Source organism: Cervus elaphus, chromosome 33 (assembly GCF_910594005.1).
Source record: "Cervus elaphus chromosome 33, mCerEla1.1, whole genome shotgun sequence".
Lineage (NCBI taxonomy): Eukaryota > Metazoa > Chordata > Mammalia > Artiodactyla > Cervidae > Cervus > Cervus elaphus.
The window spans coordinates 17955259-17979756 of NC_057847.1; the positions used below are offsets into that span (position 1 = coordinate 17955259).

A 24498-nucleotide genomic window follows, 5' to 3' on the forward strand; every position below is an offset into this window, starting at 1 on the left:
TAAAGAAGAATAAGAGTACTAAATTAAATACTGAAGCCAACCTCTAGGAAAATATAATTATATATGCATTCATGTATGTGTGAGTAGATGATAGATATATAGGTAGGTAGATAAGTTTCTTTTATTAGAGGACAGTATATAGAAGCCAAGATCTGGGTGCTGGATGTGCCCATTTCTACTGAACTGTCACTGCTTGCAGACCTGCCAGTGGACAGAACAAGGAAATAAGAGAGAGAAATTTCTCCCCAAACTCAAAATTCATAGGTAGCATTTTGCAAAAGTACAGTACAGATAGACATTTAGTTATTGCTAATGTATTTTATGCAAGGCAGTGAAAGATGTTTGTTATTTCTCCAACATCAGACAGGAAAGTTACAGTTAATGGTGGACCAAAAGAAGTAAAAAAAAAAAAGATATTGCAGTTATGCTATAGATTCCTTAGAAGTAAGACGTGGAAGTAAGGATGCTCAACGAGCAGAGAAGGGGCATCCATATCAGAGTTGGTTCTCAGCGAAGGCTCTCAGAAGCAAGGGATATCCACACTGAGAGTTGACCAGTAAGCAAGAAATGGCTGGAGGAAGAATTTGAAGGAAGTGTATTCTAGACTGAAGAACTCAGAAACTGTAAATTTCTATAGAGAACATAATGATCTAAGTGAAATGAAAGTAATTCAGTATGGTTGTATATCTATGTAATGAGTAGTGGGTGGCAGATTTTGAAAGATATAGCTGGAATATATAATATGTATTATATATGAAACATATAATACCATGTAATGTATCATTTTATATAATATGATGTTAAAGAGTTTACACCTTGTGGGCATCCGGGAATCATTGAAAGATTTTAAGCAAATTGGAATTCTACCTAAATTTAAAGAGCTTTATTTAGCTCATTGTCAGAGATAATACGTGTATAAATAACTGTTATCCAAGACAGAAGGTTTTATATATTCCAGAAAAGTTAAAGAAACAGTGGTATATAAGCTAAGAGTTAGAAGATTATTCCTACTTGAAGAGCTAAGGGAAACCTTTGTGAAGGGAGAACATTTGGTTGGGCTTACAACTCAGCCAGGGTAGTACATTACTTATTTATTACTGATCATTTGCCTTTACAAAATAATTGTGAATATAAATAACACACAGGTGTCATTCTCCTAAAGTTAACCTTGCTTCTGAAAAATGACATTTATGTTTTGATTTGCAAATTTTATTGTAAGATACAAAATTTAAAGGTAATGCTGAATTATAAGTTACAATGAAAAGTCAATTGTACTTTGATTTTTCAATGTCTAAGATTTCAATCCAGATTCAAAAATTAAAGTTGTAACAATGTTAAAAATTTTTTTTCATTTCATAAGATTTTAAAGTTTAAGAAAAATTACAGGAATAGTACAAGGAACTCCAGGAGCAATTGTTTATATTTTGCTCCATTTATCACTCTCTCTCTCTCTAAATAAATAAATATATATATTTCTTATTTTATTCAATGGGTAACAATAGGTTATAATCATTATTTACTTTGTTGCTCACATTTCCCATATTTGATCAATATAGCCTCTTTAAGCTGTTTCCTGTATTTTTTTATGTCCTCTTCATTCTTTGAACGTTTCCTTACAGGTTTATCTTGCACTTTCCTTCCCCAGCCCTAGATTCAGCTTATTTTTTAAGGAATTCTGATTTCTTTTAGTAGTGAGGGGTATATAGAAAACAAAATTTGGGTGATTGTCGTGTTAATTGTTAATGGTGTCTCATTGCTTCTCAGCCTCTTCAATGAACATAGCTAGACTTATATTTATTACCTATAGTTCATACCACTATCTCTAACTTCTTTGCAACATCACAGGATATATTCTAGTCTTTCACTTTCCCATATGTGGAGTTCCCTTCTCCAATCATGAAAAACTGGCTCCTGGCTCTTTAACTTTTTATATTTGATAAAAGAAGAAAAATTGATAAGGAAGAATACATTTTTGTAGAAGAATAACTTGTATATGTACTGAAAAAAATTTTGTGGGAAGGGGGAAAACTGAAGGAGGACTGGTACTACCCAGTATTCAAACATACTGAAAGCTTTGTTAAATAAGCCAGCGTGATACTGGGGCACAAAAATCAGCAGAAGAGAAGAGACTCTGGGCCAAATAAACATGAAAATTGAATGTCTGTGAAAAGTGGTACTTTAAGGTAAAAGAGAGAAAATAAACTAAAGGAGAACTTTTATCTTGCTGAACATATGATTATTCCAGCATAGAAATTGCTTTTGTTAAGGCCACCAGTCACTTTTATATTGATAACTTTGATAGAGGCGTTTCTGATTTTTTTTCATGTCTCTTTAAAGCTTTAATTTGTTCTCTTTTTAATTGCTCTGCACATTTGGTACTAGTGGCACCTTTCTCTTCCTTTTCCTTCCCTCCTCTTTGGTTGTGGGACGAACTTTCCCTCCAACTTTCTAGTGTCTCTGAGATCTTCACTGGATATGCTTCCCTCTGTATGTCAGGTTTTATTCTTGAGTCTTCACTCCTCTAACTTACATGTTCTCTCTGAGCAGTATTATCCACATTCATAGTTTTATACTTAGGTAGCAACACCTCCACCTTCCATATGCATATTTTATCTCTATAACTGATTTCTTTACTTTCTCCCTGTAATTTAAATATCTACTTGTCCATGAAACATCTCCATTTGGGCCATCCTTTAGTACTGCAAATTCATTATGCCCCATCAATGAACTTTTGATTATACTTTTTTCTTTTTTATAGTTTCATTATTTATATTATTTCATACTTTCATTATTTATTATTTTCACTTTTTATGCTTTCATTATTGCCCTTTTTACTATTTGGTTCTTGGTGGTGGTATCATCTACTCAGATAATAAGCCAGAAATGAAAGTATTGTCTTTACATCCTCTTCTTTCTCATTCAGTATACCAAATCATTCACTAAGCTCAATGCTTTATGGGCTTCCCTGGGGGCTCAGTTGGTAAAGAATCTGCCTGGAATGCAGGAGACTGGGTTTGATCCCTGGGTCGACAATATCACTCCAGTATTCTTGCTTGGAGAATTCCATGGACAGAGGAACCTGTTGGGCCACAGTCCACGGGGTCGCAAAGAGTCAGATACGACTGAGTGACTGGCATTTCACTTGATACTTTATACCTGTTAGTGTCTGGAAGAGGCTCTTTTCCAATTATGTCTTTGCCTTACTTTAGGTCATTTTCATCTCTTACCAAGATTACTCTAACAGATCTTTTACTGATACCACTATACCTGGACTTACTCTTCTCAAAATGTCTCCCACATTTTTATCAGTAAGGTTTTCCAAGACTGTAAAGCTGAAGGTGCCATTTCCCTGACTGTAGCCCACAGAGTACCCATTGCTTGTTGGATATAGTCTAAGCTCCCTATATGGCACACACAATGGCATTTGTTGATTTTCCAGCTTTATTTCCTGCCACTCTCCCTCACACCTATACCCTCAGTCATAGCAAGATACCGACCAGTTTGTGAAACTATGGTATTTCATGCTTCTATGTTGTTTTTCATCTTCCTTTGCCTAGACTTTCTTCACTGTATCTTGCTAGTAAACAATTTTCCCTTGCTGAACTTCAACTTACTGGATAAAACTTGGTAAAATATAATATATTCCTCTGTGAGTCTTTATTTCTTTCCCTTCTGGGTTTCTTCTGTCCCTTTTATTTTATTAAATCACTTATTAAATTGGATTGAAGTTGCTTTTAAAAGTGGATGATTTCTTTCCTTTTAAACTTGAGCTCCCTGAGGAAAGAGCCTGTGTTTTACTAATCATTGTTCTCTTAACCTCTAGTAAATCCTTTGTCACATTGGCTAGTGAAATTAAGCTGTGCTATCTTTAAAGGTAGTGTATAAAAGGCAAAAAATTTACCTAAAATAAAAATTTACTTTTCAATGTGCATAGACAATGACTACATTGAGACTAAATACTACTTTTCTGTACTCCCAACACAGCCAGTTTTCCCTTGTTGCTGGAAGAGACTGTTGTTCGATTGTGTACCAGGTGTAGAGGTTAGTATACTGAAGTCTCTATCTTGAAACAGAAATAGCATTCAACAAAATGAAACTCTCATGTTATGAGAGGTTCTTGGGGAACGGAGATCAAAGAAACAGCAGATTCACTTCTTCCAGCTCAGAGACATTACTGTAAGCCTTTTCTGAGAGGACAAGCAAGAGGAATTCTGCAAAGGATTGAAAGGTGAAAAACTTAATGGCAAAGGTTCCTTTGGATTCCAGGAGTCTATGATTCTATTTATAACAAGTAACTCATTACCTCAAAGCCAAAAATAAAAGCCCATGAGCTCTTATACTGAGACAATGTGTACATTTAAAACAATAACAGTGTTCTGTATTTGTCGAACAACTGAGGAGAATGAATTCACAAGCAGCCACAATTTTAAGAAGGTTAGAACTGATGATCTTGGAGTTCATCACTGGAAAACGGAATTGTTCATGAAGCAGGAACAAAAGGAGAGGGAGAAGATTAAAAAATACTAAGTGACCCTGAGAAACAGAGAAAAGGAAATCAAAGTGAATCAGATAGCCCCGATCACGGGAGTCGTTGAATGCATGGGCAATGGAGGAGAGAAGTCCTGGGCTTAAATCTTTGCTTAACCAGTCCCAGCTGTGCAACATTAGCTTTCTCTAAAATAGAGATCCAACTCCTATCCCAGGTTGCTGTCAGGAGAATTCAATGTAATAAGTTTTGTAGAGTCTTCAGAGTGCCTGGCCCATAGGATGTACTTAGTGAAGCAACAGTTGTCAATATTATCCTTGTAGTAGAATATAGAGGGTAGGTAAGGCAACTCTGAACTTTTCAAGTCTATGACCCATCCAACTTTCTGGTGAAAGTTAAGTATTTAATAATGCAGTTTTGAAAGAGGGTGAAAGTGAAAGTGAGAGTGAAGTCACTCAGTCTTGTCCGACTCTTTGCGACCCCGTGGACTATAGCCCACCAGGCTTTTCCGTCCATGGGATTCTCCAGGCAAGAATACTGGAGTGGATTGCCATTTCCTTCTCCAGGGGATCTTCCCGACCCAGGGATCGAACCCAGGTCTCCTGCATTGCAGGCAGATGCTTTAACCTCCAAGCCACCAGAAAGAGGGTAGGGAATTCTAATTAATGGATTAATTTTTTAATGATTTGGATTTTTTGTGAACATGATTTTAAAGAGAGGATTGCATTATATACATACACTTCAGCATTGCAGAGCCATTCTGTATATTGGGGATAGAACCACAACTTCACTTATATATTTAGTCTGAGTTTTTTTTTCCTTAGAGTTTCTCAGTGATATTTTGACCAAAGTTTTATTTATCCATTCTTCTTCAGTAGAGATTATAGAGCAAAGAATAGTAAAACTTAAGCTTTAAGATCTTGAAGTTTAATCTTCTTTTCTTCTGGTTTTTGGGCTTCACTCATCCATGTATGTGTGAGGCCTATATTGTGAGAATGACCCAAAGCGAGCTAATGTGTCTCTGAAATTAAGCCTGTATTCTCTCTAGGGCTGTACCTAATTCAAATGGTCAGTGTATTATAGTTTTCAAACTGTGGTAGTAAACTAGCATGCCTTTTTCTTTAAGGCTGCTATTAAAACACATTCTAATGTGATCATGAGGAGGCAGTGTTAGTAAGAATTAAAATATCAGCATCAGACAGAACTAGATTTAAACCCTATTACTGTAACATATAAGATATATAGCCTTTGGCAACTTATATGGTTTTTCTCAACTCTAGATTCCTGAGTGTGCCTTGAAAGTAAGAGAATCTGCTTTCTAGGTGTGCTATGTATAATTAACTGAAATAGTGCATGTAAGGTATTCTGTCTAACATACAGTAAATGATTGATAAACACATAACAACCCTCTTGCTTCCATACTTTCCATTGGGCTAGATGGAGAAAAGAATAGATGGGGGAAGACTGTCATTTTATGACTATACAGCTTGATAGAAGTTAATAATGTTTAGAAAAGATGCAGAATTTCTAAGATAGACATCGTTTCCAATATTTTGATAGGCATTGGGCCTTGTGTCAGATGATACAGTAGAAAATGTGTTTGGTGTTGGGCTTGGGAAAATATTCAATGATCAGTTTAAATCCTCTATGAATTTAAATGTAGATTTTAATTAAATGAATGTAAAAATAAATTATGATAAGTGTAATATGTCATGGAATAATTGACTGAAATGATGTATTTATATGAAAAATAAGATATGTAAAGCCAGAGATGAAATTGGCAAGGATAGATCATTTCAGTGGATGTGGAGTAGAAGAAAGTCAGCTGAAATAGAAAGAAAAGCTGAAGCTGGACTGAGGTTTTTGAGAAATGAATGGGTATAAAGGTACAAAGTATGTATGGCCTATAGTTATTATAAAATAAGATAGTTTTTATTTAAAAAGGTATAAGCAAGTACATTTGAGTTATTTATCAATATATAGAAACTAATCAATATATAGAACCTACCACACATACTATTATAAGCTTGGCAAACTGAGTGATTGCTTCTATTCAAAGTCACGATTATCTCTATTTCTGTCTAATTCTAAAATCTTGGAGAGTCGATAGGTTAACATTTAGAAATTTTCCACTTACTGACATTGATTTGATTCATTTCTTGGTGGTAACTCCACACATTTATTCATAGGCATTACTGGAAGCTTAAGACAGATTTTTTTAAAACTGCTAATTGGATTTAAAGTCATGTTGAAACCAAGCTTAAAATATTGAGGAAAGCTGGTAATGATGACTCAGTACTGATGCTAAGTTAATGATTTAGTGATGAATTTCAGACCTACAAGGAAACTCAACCAGCCTCGGTGTTTAACTACCTTTGGACAACTTCCACTGACTGAAAAATTGCAGATAACATTTTTGATGTATTTGGAGAGTAATGGAATCCTTTGACTCATACACCTTTAAACCGTGATATCATATTATTTTCCTAATTGTGACCACTCTTCTTTTGTGATGGTGGAGTCTGTGATTCTACAGATAATGTGATAGGACTTACTCCACACTGCCTCAGTTGTAGTGTGCCCTCCAAATCCCGTGTTGTTGCCTCATGCTTAGCGATGAAAATACCCAGCTTGCCTTTCCTCTTAGCCTGCTTGTTGAATATCTATTCTTCCTTCAAGCCTCTGTCCAACCATCTCTTTCTTAGTCCTCTGACTCAAAGGGCATTTTATATTAAGGAGGTCTCTTTTTGTAATGTTTATTCACTATATTTACTCACTATGCAAAAGCCATTTCCTTTTATAGTAGATTTGATGTTGCTTGATACACATTGGTGTTTTGGCATTTGGCTATGAGAATATTTTTTAAATGATTCTTTTTGTTGTTGTTGTTGATGATGATATTTTCACAGAATGCCACATTCATTCAAAGGAAGTTGAATAACTGCCAGCACTAAAGGCTGTCAGAACTTGTGTGCGTACTGAGTGGAACCAATCAAACTTTAGTTGACCTGTTTGTATAGTTCAGTGACAAAGAGGAATTTGTCCTACTATTTGAACCGAAAAGGCTCTATTCTTACACCAGGCTAAAGGGTTAGCCAATTTGAAGAACAGTTTTTCCTTGCCACTTGAAGCTATAAACCAGGTCTTCTTTATTAATTAATTTTAGAAAATAATTCTGATATGTTTTTTTATTGAATAAATGACCAATAAGTGTTAAGTTTGACACACAAGATAAGCAAATCTAATTTAAATCTCTTAGCTAGGTAGGTGCTTTTTGCCCCTAAGGCAGAAAACATTTCTTAGTCAAACTGAGAACTATTTCCAAAGTGATTTTTAGTTGCCCTCAATATTAATAATCCTATTATATTTATTCTCAGATAAGTAGAGTTTCTGATTTGAAGAAGTATAATGACAAATATTTTAAGATGGAACATGTATGTAATCAGAAAATGTTTTGAAGCATTGCAAGAGATCAGTGAGTTTATTTTTAGGTTATTACAGACACACATGAGGACAAACACACTTTCAGAGTAACTTGACTAGATTTATTTATTTATTTTTTAGAATAAGAGGTTTATTTACAGGACCAACAATATTTTTAAAATTGAAATATAGCTGTTGTACAATATTATGTAAGCTATAGGTGTGCAGTATAGTGACAAGGACAGATCATTTTTTTTTTTCATTTATTTTTATTAGTTGGAGGCTAACTACTTAACAACATTTCAGTGGGTTTTGTCATACACTGACATGAATCAGCCATGGAGTTACATGTATTCCCCATCCCGATCCCCCCTCCCACCTCCCTCTCCACCCGATTCCTCTGGGTCTTCCCAGTGCACCAGGCCCAAGCACTTTTCTCATGCATCCCACCTGGGCTGGTGAGACAGATCATTTTTAAGCAGGCCAGGAGCAGGGATAATGTGGTGAAAAAATGAAGATTTAATTTTAAGGTAGTCAGGAACAGTTAGATGTTCTGATCTTTTCCTCAGTTTATTGCATGCTGCAGAATGGACATGTTCATTCATTGAACAGATGGATTTGTAAATGAATATAATGCAAACTATGATACTTGCTTTGAGGGAAACAGAGACCTGAAGGTGTATAAAATACATATGGGCTTGTCAGAGGAGTCACCTTTGTGAGGAGGGGAAATTGCAGCTACATATGAGTAGTGAGCAGGAGAAAGAACATTTTAGGCAGAGCGAACAGTACATGGAGAAAAGGCAGGGAAGAGGGTGGAGTGTTTGAGGAACAAAATGCCAATATGGCTAGGGAAGAATTAACCTAAATGTTAGGGTTTCGAGATGGAAGTATAGGTAGGTGAGTGAGGGCTAGATAGGGCAGATGGTTAATATCGTGATATAGTTACTCACTGTGTACCCACTGAAATGAATGAATACGAATGCTTCATAACATAATGGGAACAGTGTGATTTTCTTTCTTTCATTTTGATGTATATGATCTTTCCTTTTTCCCAGTCTGTCAGGAATCCATTTGCCTCATGCAGTGTGGTGAGAGGGGTTAATGTTAGCCAAGTTGAAAGACAGACTTAGAGAGTCTTGCAGCAGTCTTGCAGTAAAGGCTGATTGGGCTCAATGAGATGACCACCGTTCCCAAACTGAGCCAATTGAACAGACCAGCTACAGATTTCAGCAGTGGATGTCAGCAGTGAGTGAAGTGACCAGACAGTTAAAGGACATTGTTGCAGATTCCAGAGAACACAAAGGATGGCAGGAACCTGCTGGTTTGGGTTTGAGACTCCCTTCTTTCTGCTGCTGAAAGGTCACAGAAGCCCGCCTGTCTATAAACTCAGATACGTCTTTGAAGAAAAATAGTGGGTTGGAGGACATAAAATTGAACATTTACCAGATATGCCCACGTTTTTAGAAAAAGAATATACAAGAAAATAATGAGGTAGCATTAATTAGCACTTTGTGTTCATTCATTCAATAAATAACCATGACTGTCTCTTACATGGGCTTCCCTGGTGGCTCAGTGGTAAAGACTCCGCCTGCAATGCAGAAGACAGAGAGAGGTTTGATCCCTGGGCTGGGAAGATCCTTAGAGGAGGGCATGGTTAACCCACTCCAGTGTTCTTGCCTGGAGAATTCCATGGACAGAGGAGCCTGGTGGGCTGCCATCCATAGGGTTGCAAAGAGTTGGACCCGACTGAAGTGACTGAGCACACATTCATGTCTCTTATATATTGTGCATAGGGAATACAACGGACACCAACCCTTGTCTTCCTGGATCTCACATTCAAGTGACTAGTTCCCAGTTGAAGCTATAGAAAGAAAGAAAACTGCCTAATTAGAAAAATGAATATGTAGTTGCACATTCAATAGTAGTATGTTAGATAGCTTTAATTTCACAACAGTAGTAACGGAAAGTATTCTGGTGGTATGCACGACCTTGTTGTGGTCAAGAAAAGCTAAAAATGATTACAGAGTTTATTCTTGCTTGGACACTAAGTTTAAATAACTTGACATCTTATCATATGTCAGTCATAGAGTCATAAAAAGTTAGGACTGGAAAGATCTGAGAGGTCATCTAGCCTGACATTTTAGTTTGGCTGGTAAGGAAACAGTCATAGAATTGAAGAGGATATCACTGCTAAAGTTGGGATTTAAATATGTGTTCCTTGACATTAGTTCAAGGCTGTTTGTAATGGAAAAGAGTTTCCATTCAGATCTTTGTAGAACATATTCATTGATTATTTCACCTTGATATCAATAGACCATTTCTTGGGCTGGCTCTTGTAAGTATTGGAAACATAATGAGTCATGCAGTGATGTTTAAGTAAGGATGAGGATTAGGAGAAGAATAGACACTCATCAGAGGGGTTAGTTTCTTTTGTTTCTCTTTAGAATGTGGATGATAGCCCAGAAAGGACGCAATGCCTACATTTTACCCCTTCTCAGTAGGGGTAAAAGCAGGGGCTCAGGAGCAAGGCATCTGGGTTCATATCCCAGCTCTACCATCCATCAACTAGCTTCATCATCAGTGTGAAACCTGTAAAAAATTTTAAATCATATTGTATGTATACAATGAGAAAATCTATAATCCCATCTGATCATTTCTTTCTTGCACTTCCTTCCTCTTTCTCCACTTAATTTAAAAACTCACTTAAACATATAACTTGTAACACTGTGATTAATTGAATTGTATTGGGACAAAAGCACACCCTCTTTGTCTCAGACTGATATTTGAATGGAGTTCTGCGGTGAAAAAACAACCAGTAGCTGCACTCAATTTCCAGTTCTTGGACTGACGTATTCACAATACTATATGATTTTTATACTATTGCATGCTATTTAGCTCTTGTATATCACAAACAGGGTCAAAGAATAGATTATTACAATCAAAAAACAAGAAAAAGTAAAGTTTATCATTTTCCATGAGGCTTCACACAAAATGCCATGACATACTTAGTACCCACTTGGTTGGAAAAATCATGCAAGTTAATCCATGTTTTTCATCATATAAAATGAGTTGCTTATGATGGATATGTTCTGTGTGTTGTGCTAAGAATTCTAATAAATTAAGAAATATTTGTTGAGCACCTATTATAAGAGTCTAACAGTGCTGAGTTGGGGGAAGTGTGCCGGTATATGTACGGGGGTGTGTGTGTGTGCAGAGTAGTGGTAAAAGTGTTAGGCTAAGTCACACTGAGAGTTCACCTTGATAGAAAAAATATAAAAACAATTTCTGACAGCCAACCCCTGAAAAAACTATTCAAAATAGACTATACTTAGCATATTTTAATAGGAGACAGCCTGTATGATGTTTTAGCATTTTTCACAGTATAGTTGTGTTAAAGACTATATTTTTGGAATTTAAGCAACAACAGTGAGGTTATTTCATCTTATTGAATACTACATTAAATTAACAAAGCAAACTTTTCTTTCCAATATTAAGTTTAAATGCTGTTTGAAAAAATATTAATGAAAACTTTTAAGAAATAGATATTTTTCTCTGTGTCAAATGACTATTTAACTTACTGTTATCGTCTATGGATCCTTAAGTTTTAAGATTGGACTTTAAAATAAATTCAGTGCTTGATGTAAGTGAGAATCTAAGTTTTCTACTTTAACTTCAGAGCAAAAAGAATATGAACCTAATGCAACAATGATGTTATGGATTTTCTGTAATTAGCTTAATAGCTTTCAGGTTCTATGGTTAATAATCAAGGCTTTGAGCCTCAAGTAAGAGTGTATGCTTGCTTGTCATTTGAATTGTACCTTGGCTATATGTTTATTAGTATTTTGTTGAATTCCTTCCAACACGTTAATGAAGAAGTCATCACACTTTTCTAAATCAAAAGTAGACAAAGTGGAAGTTATTTTTTAAAAGTTGATAGGCTTATTTTTCTCTTGAGTTGTTCCTCAGGGATATTTATGCTAAATTAATAGTGATATAGATAAACCATGAGTACAGAAATTGAATGCCATCCATAAATGCAGAAATCTTTCCAGAAGATCTCTGTAATGTGCTATTACATATACAAAGAAAGCAAAAGCATAAGGTTGTAATGAAGCCACTACCCTAAGGTCTGCATATCAGTTTACATGTAGATGGTCTCTGGATATAGCTGTAATATTGCACACATGTCAAATTATGGTTGAATGCTTATTGATGGTGAAGAAAACCTTGATTTATACATAATTATATTGATACATAATAGCTACATAAATATATAAAATGATCTTCCTTTTTATTACTTCACATAATGAAAATGTATTTTTTGGAGTATCATGTACCATAAGGCCCATGCTAGTATCTCTGCAAGCAGCAGACTAATCATACTTAGAAAGAGTCTGTTGGAATGACTACAGCTGGACAAGAACATAGAATTCAACTAATATTATAGCTTTATTTTACAAACAGAAACTGGAGCTCAGATAAGTCAAGAAATTTTCTCACAATGGCCCAGCATATTCATAAAACTAGGACTAGAAGCCATTTATTTTATTTTTAGTTCAGTGCTTTCTCAGACTGATTCCATTTCCTAGCATGGATTAGAACTGCTCAATGTAATCAGTGATTTATTTTTAATTCTCTTTTTCTTTGTCTCTCCTGTGGGAGGAAAATAAAAAGGTGTTCTTGCTTCTGTGGACATATCTGGAGGGTGCTAAGAGTTACAGACTGCTATCACATAGAGCATATCCCCCTCTGTGACATTTAAATCTTATTTTTATGGATCATTCAGTGAAAGCATGTGTGTTTCTCAGTTTATCCTCCTTTTAACATGTGTACTTTTAAAACATTTAATCATGCTTTGAGAATTTTTTTTTTCATAACAAACCTCTAGCCTGGAATCTCATGACATTACTGATTGAGAGGAAATTTGTTACTGATTTAGATACAGGAATGTCTCCAGAATGTTATATTAAAATATGAGAATTCACCTTATTTGTAACTTGAACAAAAGTCCCTACAGTGTGAGTCTGTCTTCCAAGTAAAACAATTTTTACTGTTTATTTTCAGTTCACAGCTTCTCTCTTATACCTACTTTTCTTCCTTTTTATTTTCATAAATTAAAATTTGATTTTATCATATAAAAACCTTAGGTTCCTAGGGAGTTTTGGGAACTAAAAAAAAGTGTGATGTGTGTGTGTGTTTCCATATCTTTTTGCAGTGTCCTTTCTTAGTTGAAAAGCTGCATTTGGGTACAGTGTCACTGATGGAATTGAGCAATTTTTGTTTTTCTAACTTCTGTAGCTCTGGCCAGCTTCACAGGGCTTCTATCAGTTGAAATGGCATCTTTGACTTTAGCCAAGTGTAGGTTATTAGGTTATGAGTGCCAAAAATGATGAGTTGTCTCCACACTTCATCCAGCATGAATAAAAGCAAGATTGTAAAATAATTATAATCTCTCGGAGCAAAGCCAGCCATGCAGCTTCAGCCCATCTTTCTTCATTAATTTGTATACAGTTCTTATTTTAACAGAACAAACTTTCTGAGGGTACTCACATGGGACTGCTGAGCCAGCTGGACAACTTTTATTTTGAAGAAAAAAAGTTGAGCCTCGGAACGGGCTGTTTTAAAGACAGGGAGGGACTTAGCGTTTCCGAGCTTGACCAGCATGTGGAAGGAGCGCTCTCATGGCTGCGATAACTTAGGGAGCTCCTACCTGGGTGCCACAGGGGTAGGAAGGTTTCTGTTCGTTTTGCTCTGTTTCCGAGGGTCCCGTGCACGTCCCTTGCCCATGTCAACGTGACTGTTGGTGTTTCCGCACACCCGGCTCTGTGGGGGAGTGCCCCATCGTGCCTGTCTTATGTGGCCTCTATGGACACATTACTCAGCTGGCAGAGAGCAGGGAAGTTTTCTCCCAGCACCCAAAAAGAGAAAGAGGAAACCACTTTTGCCTTCTGGGCTCCTTGCAGGACAATAGATCAGGATAAGCTTCCACATTCTCTCCCTGGATTTCTGGAGTGGTTTCCAGGAACAAGCTAAACTTTCACCTTTAAATGGATGACCATGTCACAATCAGGAGGAAACATCTCCAAAGACCCATCTTTAGGTAAGTCATGATGTATCCTAGATGGCTCCAGGGCTATCAGGAAAAATAATTTCTTTTTCATCCTTAACTTGTGAATTCTGGCACTAAGTTATAACAAAGCAATAAAGACTGTGCCTAAAGTGTAACTTCATGCATCCTGAAGGAGTTCTTTTATTTTTTATTTTCTGAAACCCAAAGCACAAGCTTTTATCAGTTTTTCAAGATGTATTTTAAAAACGTATTAGCTTTTCATGTACTTCAGTGACATAGCACTAGAAAAACTTTTGAAACATTATGCAATCCCTTGCTGTTTCTAGTGGTTGCATAGCCCTGTAAATGGGAAACGTGTGGTTCTTTCAACTGATTTCTCTCAGAAGTAGTATTTTAGTGCTGTGAATGCTATGCTTTTTTGCAGTAATGTATGGGGAGACAAATTTGAACTTGATGGCTATTGTACTATAGTACGTACCTTTTACAGCTAATTTAGGAGTATCTGTATAGCAGTTAAAGAAACAGCAGGGCAATAGGAGATATTTTGCACTGGGGTGGAATCTTTGCCCAGGCAGAATGTAGATCTCGCATAATAGATTGGGCTAAGGTTTTATTTTGAGGGGGGAGAGACTTTTTCACTAAGAGACAGCAATTTCTTCTGTCTTGATTCTTTAGTTACCTGTTATGTAATTTAGAATCCAGAATTTGGAATTAAAGTTAACCATATATCAAATTTGGGCCTCCCCCCAGATACTATCTTAAATATAGCAAAGATATCACATGTTAACAACACTAAATGTTAAGTTGTAGTCACTGGCTGTTGATCTTGAATTAACTACAGGGTTGTAGAAGTTTATGGATGAAATTCCTGACATTCTGTGGATGTTAAATAATGAGTGGGCCTTCAAGGAATAGAATTATATATAAAATGTTTCCATTCTTATGTACTAATTAAGCATTACTATAATATTCCTAGTAATATCTATATACTTTCATAATGCTTAAAACAAAATGTTAGCTCAAATCTGTTTTAAAATCTTTTGAAGATATTTTCAAATCTCCATTACAAATTTAACATTATATGTCTATTTAAATATGCACTTGTAAATTTAACCAAAAATCCAAAAGGTGTATTCACCTCCGTGTTTCCTATGGCCGGAGCTGGAAATGTTCTTTCAGTTCCTGTGCAGTTTGCTACTATTTTCTTTCCAAGCACATGTGTGACTTCAAGGAGGCGTGAAAGTTGCACAGACAATCCCAAACTCAACCCCACTGAGACGTCACTTAAAGAGGGTACCTACAGAAGTTCAGGAAGGCAGGGCTCTTTTGGATAAAATCAGATGCACTTAGCCATCAACTTAAGTGTCTTATCCCATTGTGGAACTGTTGCTGGCAGGTGGTCATTCACTGCTTTAATGCCGAATCCTTGTCCGCTCCCGACGAATGCTATGTTAAGGTGCCGCTCTCAGGGGAATTGCCATTCAGGTGTGCTGCTCTTCTGTATAAACAGTAGATCCTTTGTGGAAGGTGGGATTCTTTGTCCAGATGATTAGAATACAGTTTGGTAGATTCAAATGATTGTTTCATGATACTGATGACCTAGAAGAGAACACACAGCTACCAAAGAGGATATACGTTTACCCAGGCAATTATTTCAAGCAAGTGCTGAAATGGGTTCCCGATTGAACACAGGTTAAGGCCAGATGTGGAATCATGGGTCTACTGGCATGTTGACAGCTGGCTTTGCTTTTATCAAGATATGACTGTTATGAAGGAAAGGAGGGTGGAGAGTATCTTAAAAAATCCAAATGACTAGATACACTGTCTCAGAGAAAGTTTTAGGCTGTTCTTTAGTGAAATGCAGCATGGGCTTTCTAATAGCTAGTTGTGCTTTTGGGCAAGTTGAGAAATGGGTTAAGCTTTCCTTTGGCATCTTTGGGCTTCTCTGGTAGCTCAGACTAGAGAGCCACCTTTTTTAACTCTGGTGGCAGTAAAAAATTTGCCAGCAATGCAGGAGGGCTGGATTCTATCCCTGGGTCAGGAAGATCCCCTGGAGAAAGGAATGGCAACCCACTCCAGTATTCTTGCCTGGAGAATTCCATGGATAGAGAGCTTCGTGGGCTACAGACTCAGTCCATGTGGTCACAAAGAGCTGGACATTACTGAACAACTGACTCTCTCTTGGCCACTTTGGCTCTTATCCCATGTCCCACTTTATTTTCTTTGTTAGCCTCCTTTCCCAGCTCCCCTGTTCCCTTGGCTTTCCCTTGAGCTGTCCAGCCTTTCACTCTGAGACATCTTTCTAGGCTTCCTTTTCTGGTCAGAGTCCCATGAACAGACTTTTCCTTGTCAATATGTACAGTACGTGTACACCCCACTTCCTAAGAGATTTGCACACCTGTTCTCAATCTGTATGCAAGTCTGTGCTAGATTGTTTCATATGTGCTAGGTACAAGTTTAATAGAAATTTTGTGAAATATCTTTGCTATTTTTTATAAAATACTCATTTAAAATTTTTGTCTTTAAGAGATCAGCCTAGGATTTTTTTTTTTTTTTAGAAACATCTGACATTGACACCATTCAAATTTCTATATACAGGCTATTTTCTTCTGCAGTTGAGCCCACAACTTTAATTCAATTCACCTGTCATTCTCTGCTTGACTAGACATGACCATATCTGGGCTAAGGCATTGGGGAGGCCAGGGTTCCCAAGTGGTAAAGAAACCACCTGCCAATTCAGGAAATGCAAGAGATGCGGGTTTGATCCTTGGGTGAGAATATGCCCTGAAGTAGGAGACAGCAACCCACTCCAGTATTCTTGCCTGGAAAATTCCAAGGACAGAGGTGGGTTACAGTCCATGGGCTCACAAAGAGTCAGACACAACTGAGTATGCATGCACCATTGGAGAGGCCAGACACAATAACAAAAAAACAGCCTTACCTGCCCTTACAAAGCATATCATCTCGTGTGTATCTAGGTAACCATGACACAGGCAGGTGATGGGTGCCAAAAAGAAAATAACAACATCCTGGGAAATTATAATGGAAAAGACAAATTTCAGTGAAAACTAATTCTGGCCCCTAAGTGAACTGAGAAAGATAAGAGCAATATTTTTTATATTATTATTATTTTTTAATGTTATATTTCCTTCAATTTCTAATTTTTTAATTAGTTTTTATTGGAGTTACAGTTTACAATATTGTCTTAGTTTCTTCTAAGAGAAAGATTTTCTTTTAAATTTAATTTTTGAGACAGAATTAATATTAATGTTTCATCAGCATGATCTCCCTAAATTTCAACTAATAAAAATCATCCATCAAGTGTAAAAAATTAGCTGAGAGGTTTTAGAGGAGATGATGAATATTGAAATTCCATGGCTGGTATGCTGTTGGGAAGGCTGGGAGGAGTCTTATATGCTATTTAGAAACTCTCTAAGAATGTCTTGGTCTCCCACAATGCTGATTCCCAAATCATTTCACACAGTTAGGTTATCAAATCCATGTTTTAAAAGTCTTCCATGGAAAATTTAGATATACATTTTCATGTCAGATCTGTAAAGCAAGGAACAAAGACAAGGCTTCTTTTATGGCCAAGGCTGGAGTCTGTACGCACACGTTCACACATTTTGCATGTTACTTTGGGATAAATGAGACCGTTCAGCCTGGAGCGTATAGAAACGATGCATCGCAGACACATTTTGTGGTTCACTCGGCAGATATTCTTGCCACTCAGAATGGTACAGAGAAATCACTCTCCCTTTACTCAAGAGAAACACTTTAGGCTTTATAATTTTCCAGGAAGGAAATACTGTTACAAAACATATATTAATGTGTTTTCCATCAACAACAGAGTTTGTTCCTCAGCACTTAGAAAATGAATTTGTATAGATCTTTAAAAATCTAAGATTTGAATCAGCACTTGATATTAGAGCTCTCTGATACACACATTCTTTAGACATTTAAAAACTTCTTTTTCTGTGTTACCACAGAGTTTGATCTAGTAATTACAATTAATCTACTTATGTAAAAAGATTCATCAATTTATAGCACATTTCAGATGAAGTACCTTTGTCTAACTTCAATAAAAGAATTGCTGAAGATACTTCCATCTTATTGCATGCTCATAGCTTAGTGAACTTTCTATATTCCCAGAATATTACTCAATCTTAGACTTTGATACCAAGAAAAATCTATTTCTCCTAATAAAACTGCATCAGTGAAAGTAATTCTTACCTGAATTACACTGCTATGAAATATATAAGTCTGGGTTTTTGTTATAATTATCTTCCCCCACTTGATTTGATATTTTATTTTTATCAAATTCTACTATATATGCATCTTTTTTTTTCTGTTTGTTGCTTCAAAGCCTTTCTGGAAGTATGTAGGAAAAATGAATTAAAAAAATAAATTGAAATTTTTTTCTTACATGTTAAGCCTCATTTAGTTTTCTTTGGAACCAACAACCTTTTGAACCTCTCTCAGGATTCAAAAGTGGATGCTACTTTTGTGGTGACTTTACATTAGAAGTAGCATGAGAAAGCTACAAATGAAATCATGCAAATGGTTCTTCCTCAGCCCTAGAACTGAGAACTGGTCGATGAATCCAGGAGCTGAGACAGTAAAGTGCAAGTCGAACGGCTGCCAGGGCCCAAGACCAATGAAAATCATGTTGGGTTCCTCACAGCATTTAGAACATGCTGTTTCTTCTCTTTATGCCTTTTCAAAGTTTTATTTTTACAAGTGGCTGTTAGCAGAGGAATTCTGAGTGTGTTTTTGGCAGGCATATTCTCTTCACATGGAGATGTAGAAAGCAGTGAGATGCCTAGGAAAAGAAAGGCAGTCCTAATTTTGTTTGTGTACCTAATGAGGATGATTAGTACCCTATTGCTGGGTCTGAATTCTTATTTCAAGGTTGTGATCTATGCTTTATAGAGAAATAGCATAAAATATCTATTACATATTTAAAATTGTATGCCTTTTGGAGTGTAATCATTTTTATTTAGTCCCACATTTAAGCTCAGTGTGTTAACATCGGTGTTAAAGCTAGTTCAGAAGTTTCAGAGGTGACACCATATTCCTGATTTTCAGATAGGAATAAGTAATCAGTAATATTACTGATTTTTTAAAAAAATTTTAAACAGTAATAAGGTGGAACACCTGACCACTTTGCTGATTTACAATAGTTTTCTAGGCAGTTTTCTACTCAATGTTTCAGAGTCATTTACTTCAGTGTTTTGGGAATAATAGAAAATGGGAACAAGTAACATAAAATGTAAACTCACTTCAAAATTTAAAGAAATTGTATTGTTCATACATTATTGATATTGGCATTTTCATCTCATAAATATGTATTTATAATATCCTGTGCTTTAATTTCTTTTTAACACTTCCTCAACAAAAAATGTGTACTTTAGCCAGAAATTTTAGTACAAAGTCATCAGAGTGAAAATTACATAGAAAAAATTAGCTGGTGAAGTAGTATAATATATTGGGGCTTCCCAGGTGGCTCAGTGGTAAAGAATCTGCTTGCCAATGCAGGAGACTCAGGAGACGCAGGTTCAATACCTGGGTTGGGAAGATCCCCTGGAGGAGGACGTGGCAACTCACTCCAGTATTCGTGCCTGGGAAATCCTATGGACAGAGGAGCCTAGCGGGCTACAGTTCATGGGGTTGACAAGAGTCAAACACGACTGAATGCACACACATACACACCCACCCAAAAATGTGTGATTCAGATAGAAATGTATATAGTACAAAGTCATCAGAGTGAAAATTACATAGAAAAAATTTATTAACTATTGAAGTAGTAGAGTATGTTAAATACCTTTTATTTTATGAAATGTATTTTCTCCTAAGAAAAAGTTCTATGTAAATCAAATCCAAAACTTAATACAACTTTATATATATGAAGATATTTTGCCAGTTTTTGTTTCTAAGACAAGTGATTGTGAATTCATTTATTTAAGAGAGAAAAAGGAAGTTGAATTGACTTGCAATGGAAACTTAGGCTCAAGGGTTTTCTTTAATAAATGATAATTTTAAAGTAAGTGACATTTGATAGAACAAAATAATTGCATTTATTTCTACTTGCTATAAAAGTGAAAAATACTTCTGGAAAATAGACATAGTGATATGAATTTAAAGTTTATGACATTATCAGACACATTGCTAATTAATAGAACAAATATATTTTATAACAGACATTTATTAATATTTTTGTTGTCAAGATACTATTGCTGCTGGTCAGAAGTCATTGTGTGACATTTAAGGAAGAAATAATTACAAATTGATCTTCAAAATAAATTATGAAGGTCAGAGTAAAACAACAAATACATTTGAATGTAAGGCAGAAAATATTTATCAAGAAAACATCTTAGACATTGTTGAGCCTTTTTCCCCAGTTGTGAAAAAAGTAGCTCTAATTTTTAAGTGGTTATCACAAATAAACTGTAATTTGTTATACATTTTGAAGTCAGGCAATGAGTAATCTACTCCCATACTATTACTTCATCCACAATTTACAAAAATTTAAATTATTTCCAATAAACTTATAACTAGTGGCAACAGCAGCAGTAGATATTAAAATTAATACTGAGAGCTACCATTCATCACAATCTTAGCATATTTTTAGACAAGATACAAGCATATAATCTTTAGGGCAACTTCATGAGGAAGTATTAAATTCATAAATAATAATTTTGGGTATAGGACTTCCCTGGTGGCTTAGATGGTAAAGAATCTGCCTGCAATAGAGGATACCCAGGTTCAATCCCTGAGTTGGGAAAATCCCCTGGAGAAGGGAAAGGCAATCCACTCCAGTATTCTTGCCTGACAAATTCCATGGACAAAGGAGCCTGGAGGGCTGTAGTCCATGGAGTTGCAAAAAGTTGGACATGAATGAGTGACTAACACATACACACACATGGATCCAGGAACAAGGAATAGATAAAACACAAGAAAGCACTTCTCACTAGGGAGCTATGCAAGTCCTATTTTCTAAGCCAGAGATGCTTGGTGTTGTTTGCATTTATCTTGGATATTGGTATTGTTTAGAAACTGCTTTTCAAATGTTTGTAATGTTTGAAATGAGGAAAATCAAGATTATGCAAGTAAAATGATCTAGTGGGGATAATTTTATGGTTTATATTATCTTGAAATTTTTTTATTTGAAAATAAATTTGAAATAATCAGCCTACTACTTATAGTGTTCAGGTAAAAAGCAATGAAAAATAATAATAATAGCAATGAAAAAATATTAGTAAGCTTAAAAATGACCTGTTGGTTTACAGAGAACAAGGTTAAAGAAGTCTGCATTATTTATAAACCTAGTCTCTGGTTCTGTGACTTGACATGACATAATTTCGATAGTTCTCATGGGAAAATTTCAGTTTATTTATATATTTGATTAAGTCCATTTGGACATGATCTTTAATTGAGCAAAATCCAACATTTCCTGAATTGGAGCTGCTGCAAGTGTAGGGGCAAGTCTACAGTGCATTTGAAGGAAAAGATGATAAAGCTTCCAGAGTTATCTTTGAAACATCCCAAGCGTGCTCTGTTAGAGTCATATTTTTGTTTTGAAGAAGTGTTAATTCTGAGTCAAATTTGTGTCCATTTTTGCTATTTTGGTGACTTTATCTTTTATTTTATTATTATTATTTTTTTACCCATATTTCAAACAAGTTTTATTTATTTTGGTCAAGAGAAAAGTCCTTTTTTTTTTCTTTTTTTTTTCCATTTATTTTTATTAGTTGGAGCCTAATTACTTTACAATATTGTAGTGATTTTTGCCATACATTGACATGAATCAGCCATGGATTTACATGTGTTCCCCAACCCGATCCCCCCTCCCACCTCCCTCTCCATCCCATCCCTCTGGGTCTTCCCAGTGCACCAGCCCTGAGCACCCGTCTCATGCATCCAACCTGGGCTGGTGATCTGTTTCACCCTTGATAGTATACTTGTTTCAATGCTGTTCTCTTTGAACATCCCACCCTCGCCTTCTCCCACAGAGTCCAAAAGTCTGTTCTGTACATCTGAGTCTCTTTTTCTGTTTTGCATATAGGGTTATCGTTACCATCTTTTTAAATTCCAATATATGCGTTAGTATACTGTATTGGTCTTTATCTTTCTGGCTTACTTCACTATGTATAATGGGCTCCAGTTTCATCCATCTCATTAGAACTGATTCAAATGAATTCTTTTTAATGGCTGAGTAATATTCCATTGTGTATATGTACCACAGCTTCCTTATCCATTCATCTGCTGATGGGCATCTAGGTTGCTTTCATGTCCTGGCTATTATAAACAGTGCTGCGATGAACACTGGGGTGCACGTGTCTCTTTCAGATCTGGTTTCCTCAGTGTGTATGCCCAGACGTGGGATTGCTGGGTCATATGGCAGTTCTATTTCCAGTTTTTTAAGGAATCTCCACACTGTTCTCCATAGTGGCTGTACTAGTTTGCATTCCCACCAACAGTGTAAGAGGGTTCCCTTTTCTCCACACCCTCTCCAGCATTTATTGCTTGTAGACTTTTGGATAGCAGCCATCCTGACTGGCGTGTAATGGTACCTCATTGAGGTTTTGATGTGCATTTTTCTGATAATGAGTGCCTCATCATCAAGACTGTATGGTACTGGCACAAAGACAGAAATATAGATCAATGGAACAAAATAGAAAGACCAGAGATAAATCCACGTACCTACGGACACCTTATCTTCCACAAAGGAGGCAAGAATATACAATGGAAAAAAGACAACCTCTTTAACAAGTGGTGCTGGGAAAACTGGTCAACCACTTGTAAAAGAATGAAACTAGAACACTTTCTAACACCATACACAAAATAAACTCAAAATGGATTAAAGATCTAAATGTAAGACCAGAAACTATAAAACTCCTAGAGGAGAACATAGGCAAAACACTCCGACATAAACCACAGCAAGATCCTCTATGACCCATCTCCCAGAATATTGGAAATAAAAGCAAAAATAAACAAATGGGACCTAATGAAACTTAAAAGCTTTTGCACAACAAAGGAAACTATAAGCAAGGTGAAAAGACAGCCTTCAGAATGGGAGAAAATAATAGCAAATGAAGCAACAGACAAAGGATTAATCTCAAAAATATACAAGCAACTCCTGAAGCTCAATTCCAGAAAAATAATTGACCCAGTCAAAAAATGGGCCAAAGATCTAAATAGACATTTCTCCAAAGAAGACATACAGATGGCTAACAAACACATGAAAAGATGCTCAACATCACTCATTATCAGAGAAATGACTCTAGCTTTTAGGATCTTAAGATGATATTTTTAGACATACTGTTTATTAAATCAAAACATATTTAAATATTAATTATATACTCATTAACCAGGTGTTTGGTAGGCATTGAAAGTCATGGACTTTTATTATGAAAATCACCACTTCAGCTTTAAAAATATGAATATTTAATTTGACACTTTTAAGGATCAAAGAGCTTAGAACAAATTGTTTAGAGACCACTGGTAATAAAAAACAATAGGATTGTATCTTCAACATACAAATGTGGTGATTTTCTGAGTCCTAGAATGGAAAGAAAATTCTAATAGGTCAAGTAACTTTTTAAATTGTATCATTAAATTAAAATTTGGATGAAAGCAGAGACATGTGACAATCTGGACCACCTGTTTGTTGGCAAACTCTAATAAAGATTTCAAATGCTTATAACAATTCCAGTGGTGATGTCTTTGAGAAACAACATAAAAAGAAGTCTGTAGTTTTTCAGCCCACTAATTGCGCATTGGCTTCATAATCCAGCTACATTCAATTGTTTCTAATTCTGTGATCCATCTCATTTTATCTGTATCTCTTTCACTGCATGTTTTACTTCAGTCTATTATAGTTACCTAAGGAAATCACCTCTTCTCCAAAACTGTAGGATTCCTGAGGCTAGAATTCATATTGAATCTCTGTATTTCCTATAACTTTTGATAGAATGTGAGTCATAAGTAAAAACTTCTGTTCAGTTCAGTCACACAGTTGTGTCTGACTCTAAGTGAGCACATGGACTGCAGCATGCCAGGTATCCTTGTCCATCACCAACTCTCGAAGCTTGATCAAACTGATGCCCATTGAGTCGGTGATGCTATTCATCCATCTCATCCTCTGTCATCACCTTCTCCTCCTGCCTTCAATCTTTCCCAGAATCAGGGTCTTTCCTAATGAGTCGAATCTTCCTATCAGTTTGCCAAGGTATTGGAGTTTCGGCTCTTGCCCACAGTAGCAGATATAATGGTCATCTGAGTTAAATTCACCCATTCCAGTCCATTTTAGTTCACTGATTCCTAAAATGTTGATGTTCATTCTTGCCATCTCTTGTTTGACCACTTCCAATTTGCCTTGATTCATGGACCAAACATTCCAGGTTCCTATGCAGTATTGCTCTTTACAGCATGAGACTTTACTTTCATTACCAGTCATATCCACAACTGGGTGTTGTTTTTGTTCTGGCTCCATCTCTGCATTCTTTCTTGAGTT

General features: G+C 36.0%; 1 protein-coding gene across 6 annotated transcripts in view; it reads left to right on the top strand.

Moving 5' to 3' along the window:
• PDE1A (phosphodiesterase 1A) overlaps positions 1-24498 on the top strand; it is a 376053-nt gene that overhangs the window by 73328 nt on the left and 278227 nt on the right. The window contains exon 1 of one of the 6 annotated variants that reach the window (XM_043894607.1): positions 13548-14012. The exons of the other annotated variants lie outside the window; for them this stretch is intronic. Within the exon in view, the coding sequence (XP_043750542.1) occupies positions 13960-14012 (53 nt within the window). The 5' untranslated portion in view covers positions 13548-13959. Of the gene's footprint in view, positions 1-13547; positions 14013-24498 lie in introns of those variants that run through there. 6 annotated transcript variants of the gene reach the window in all.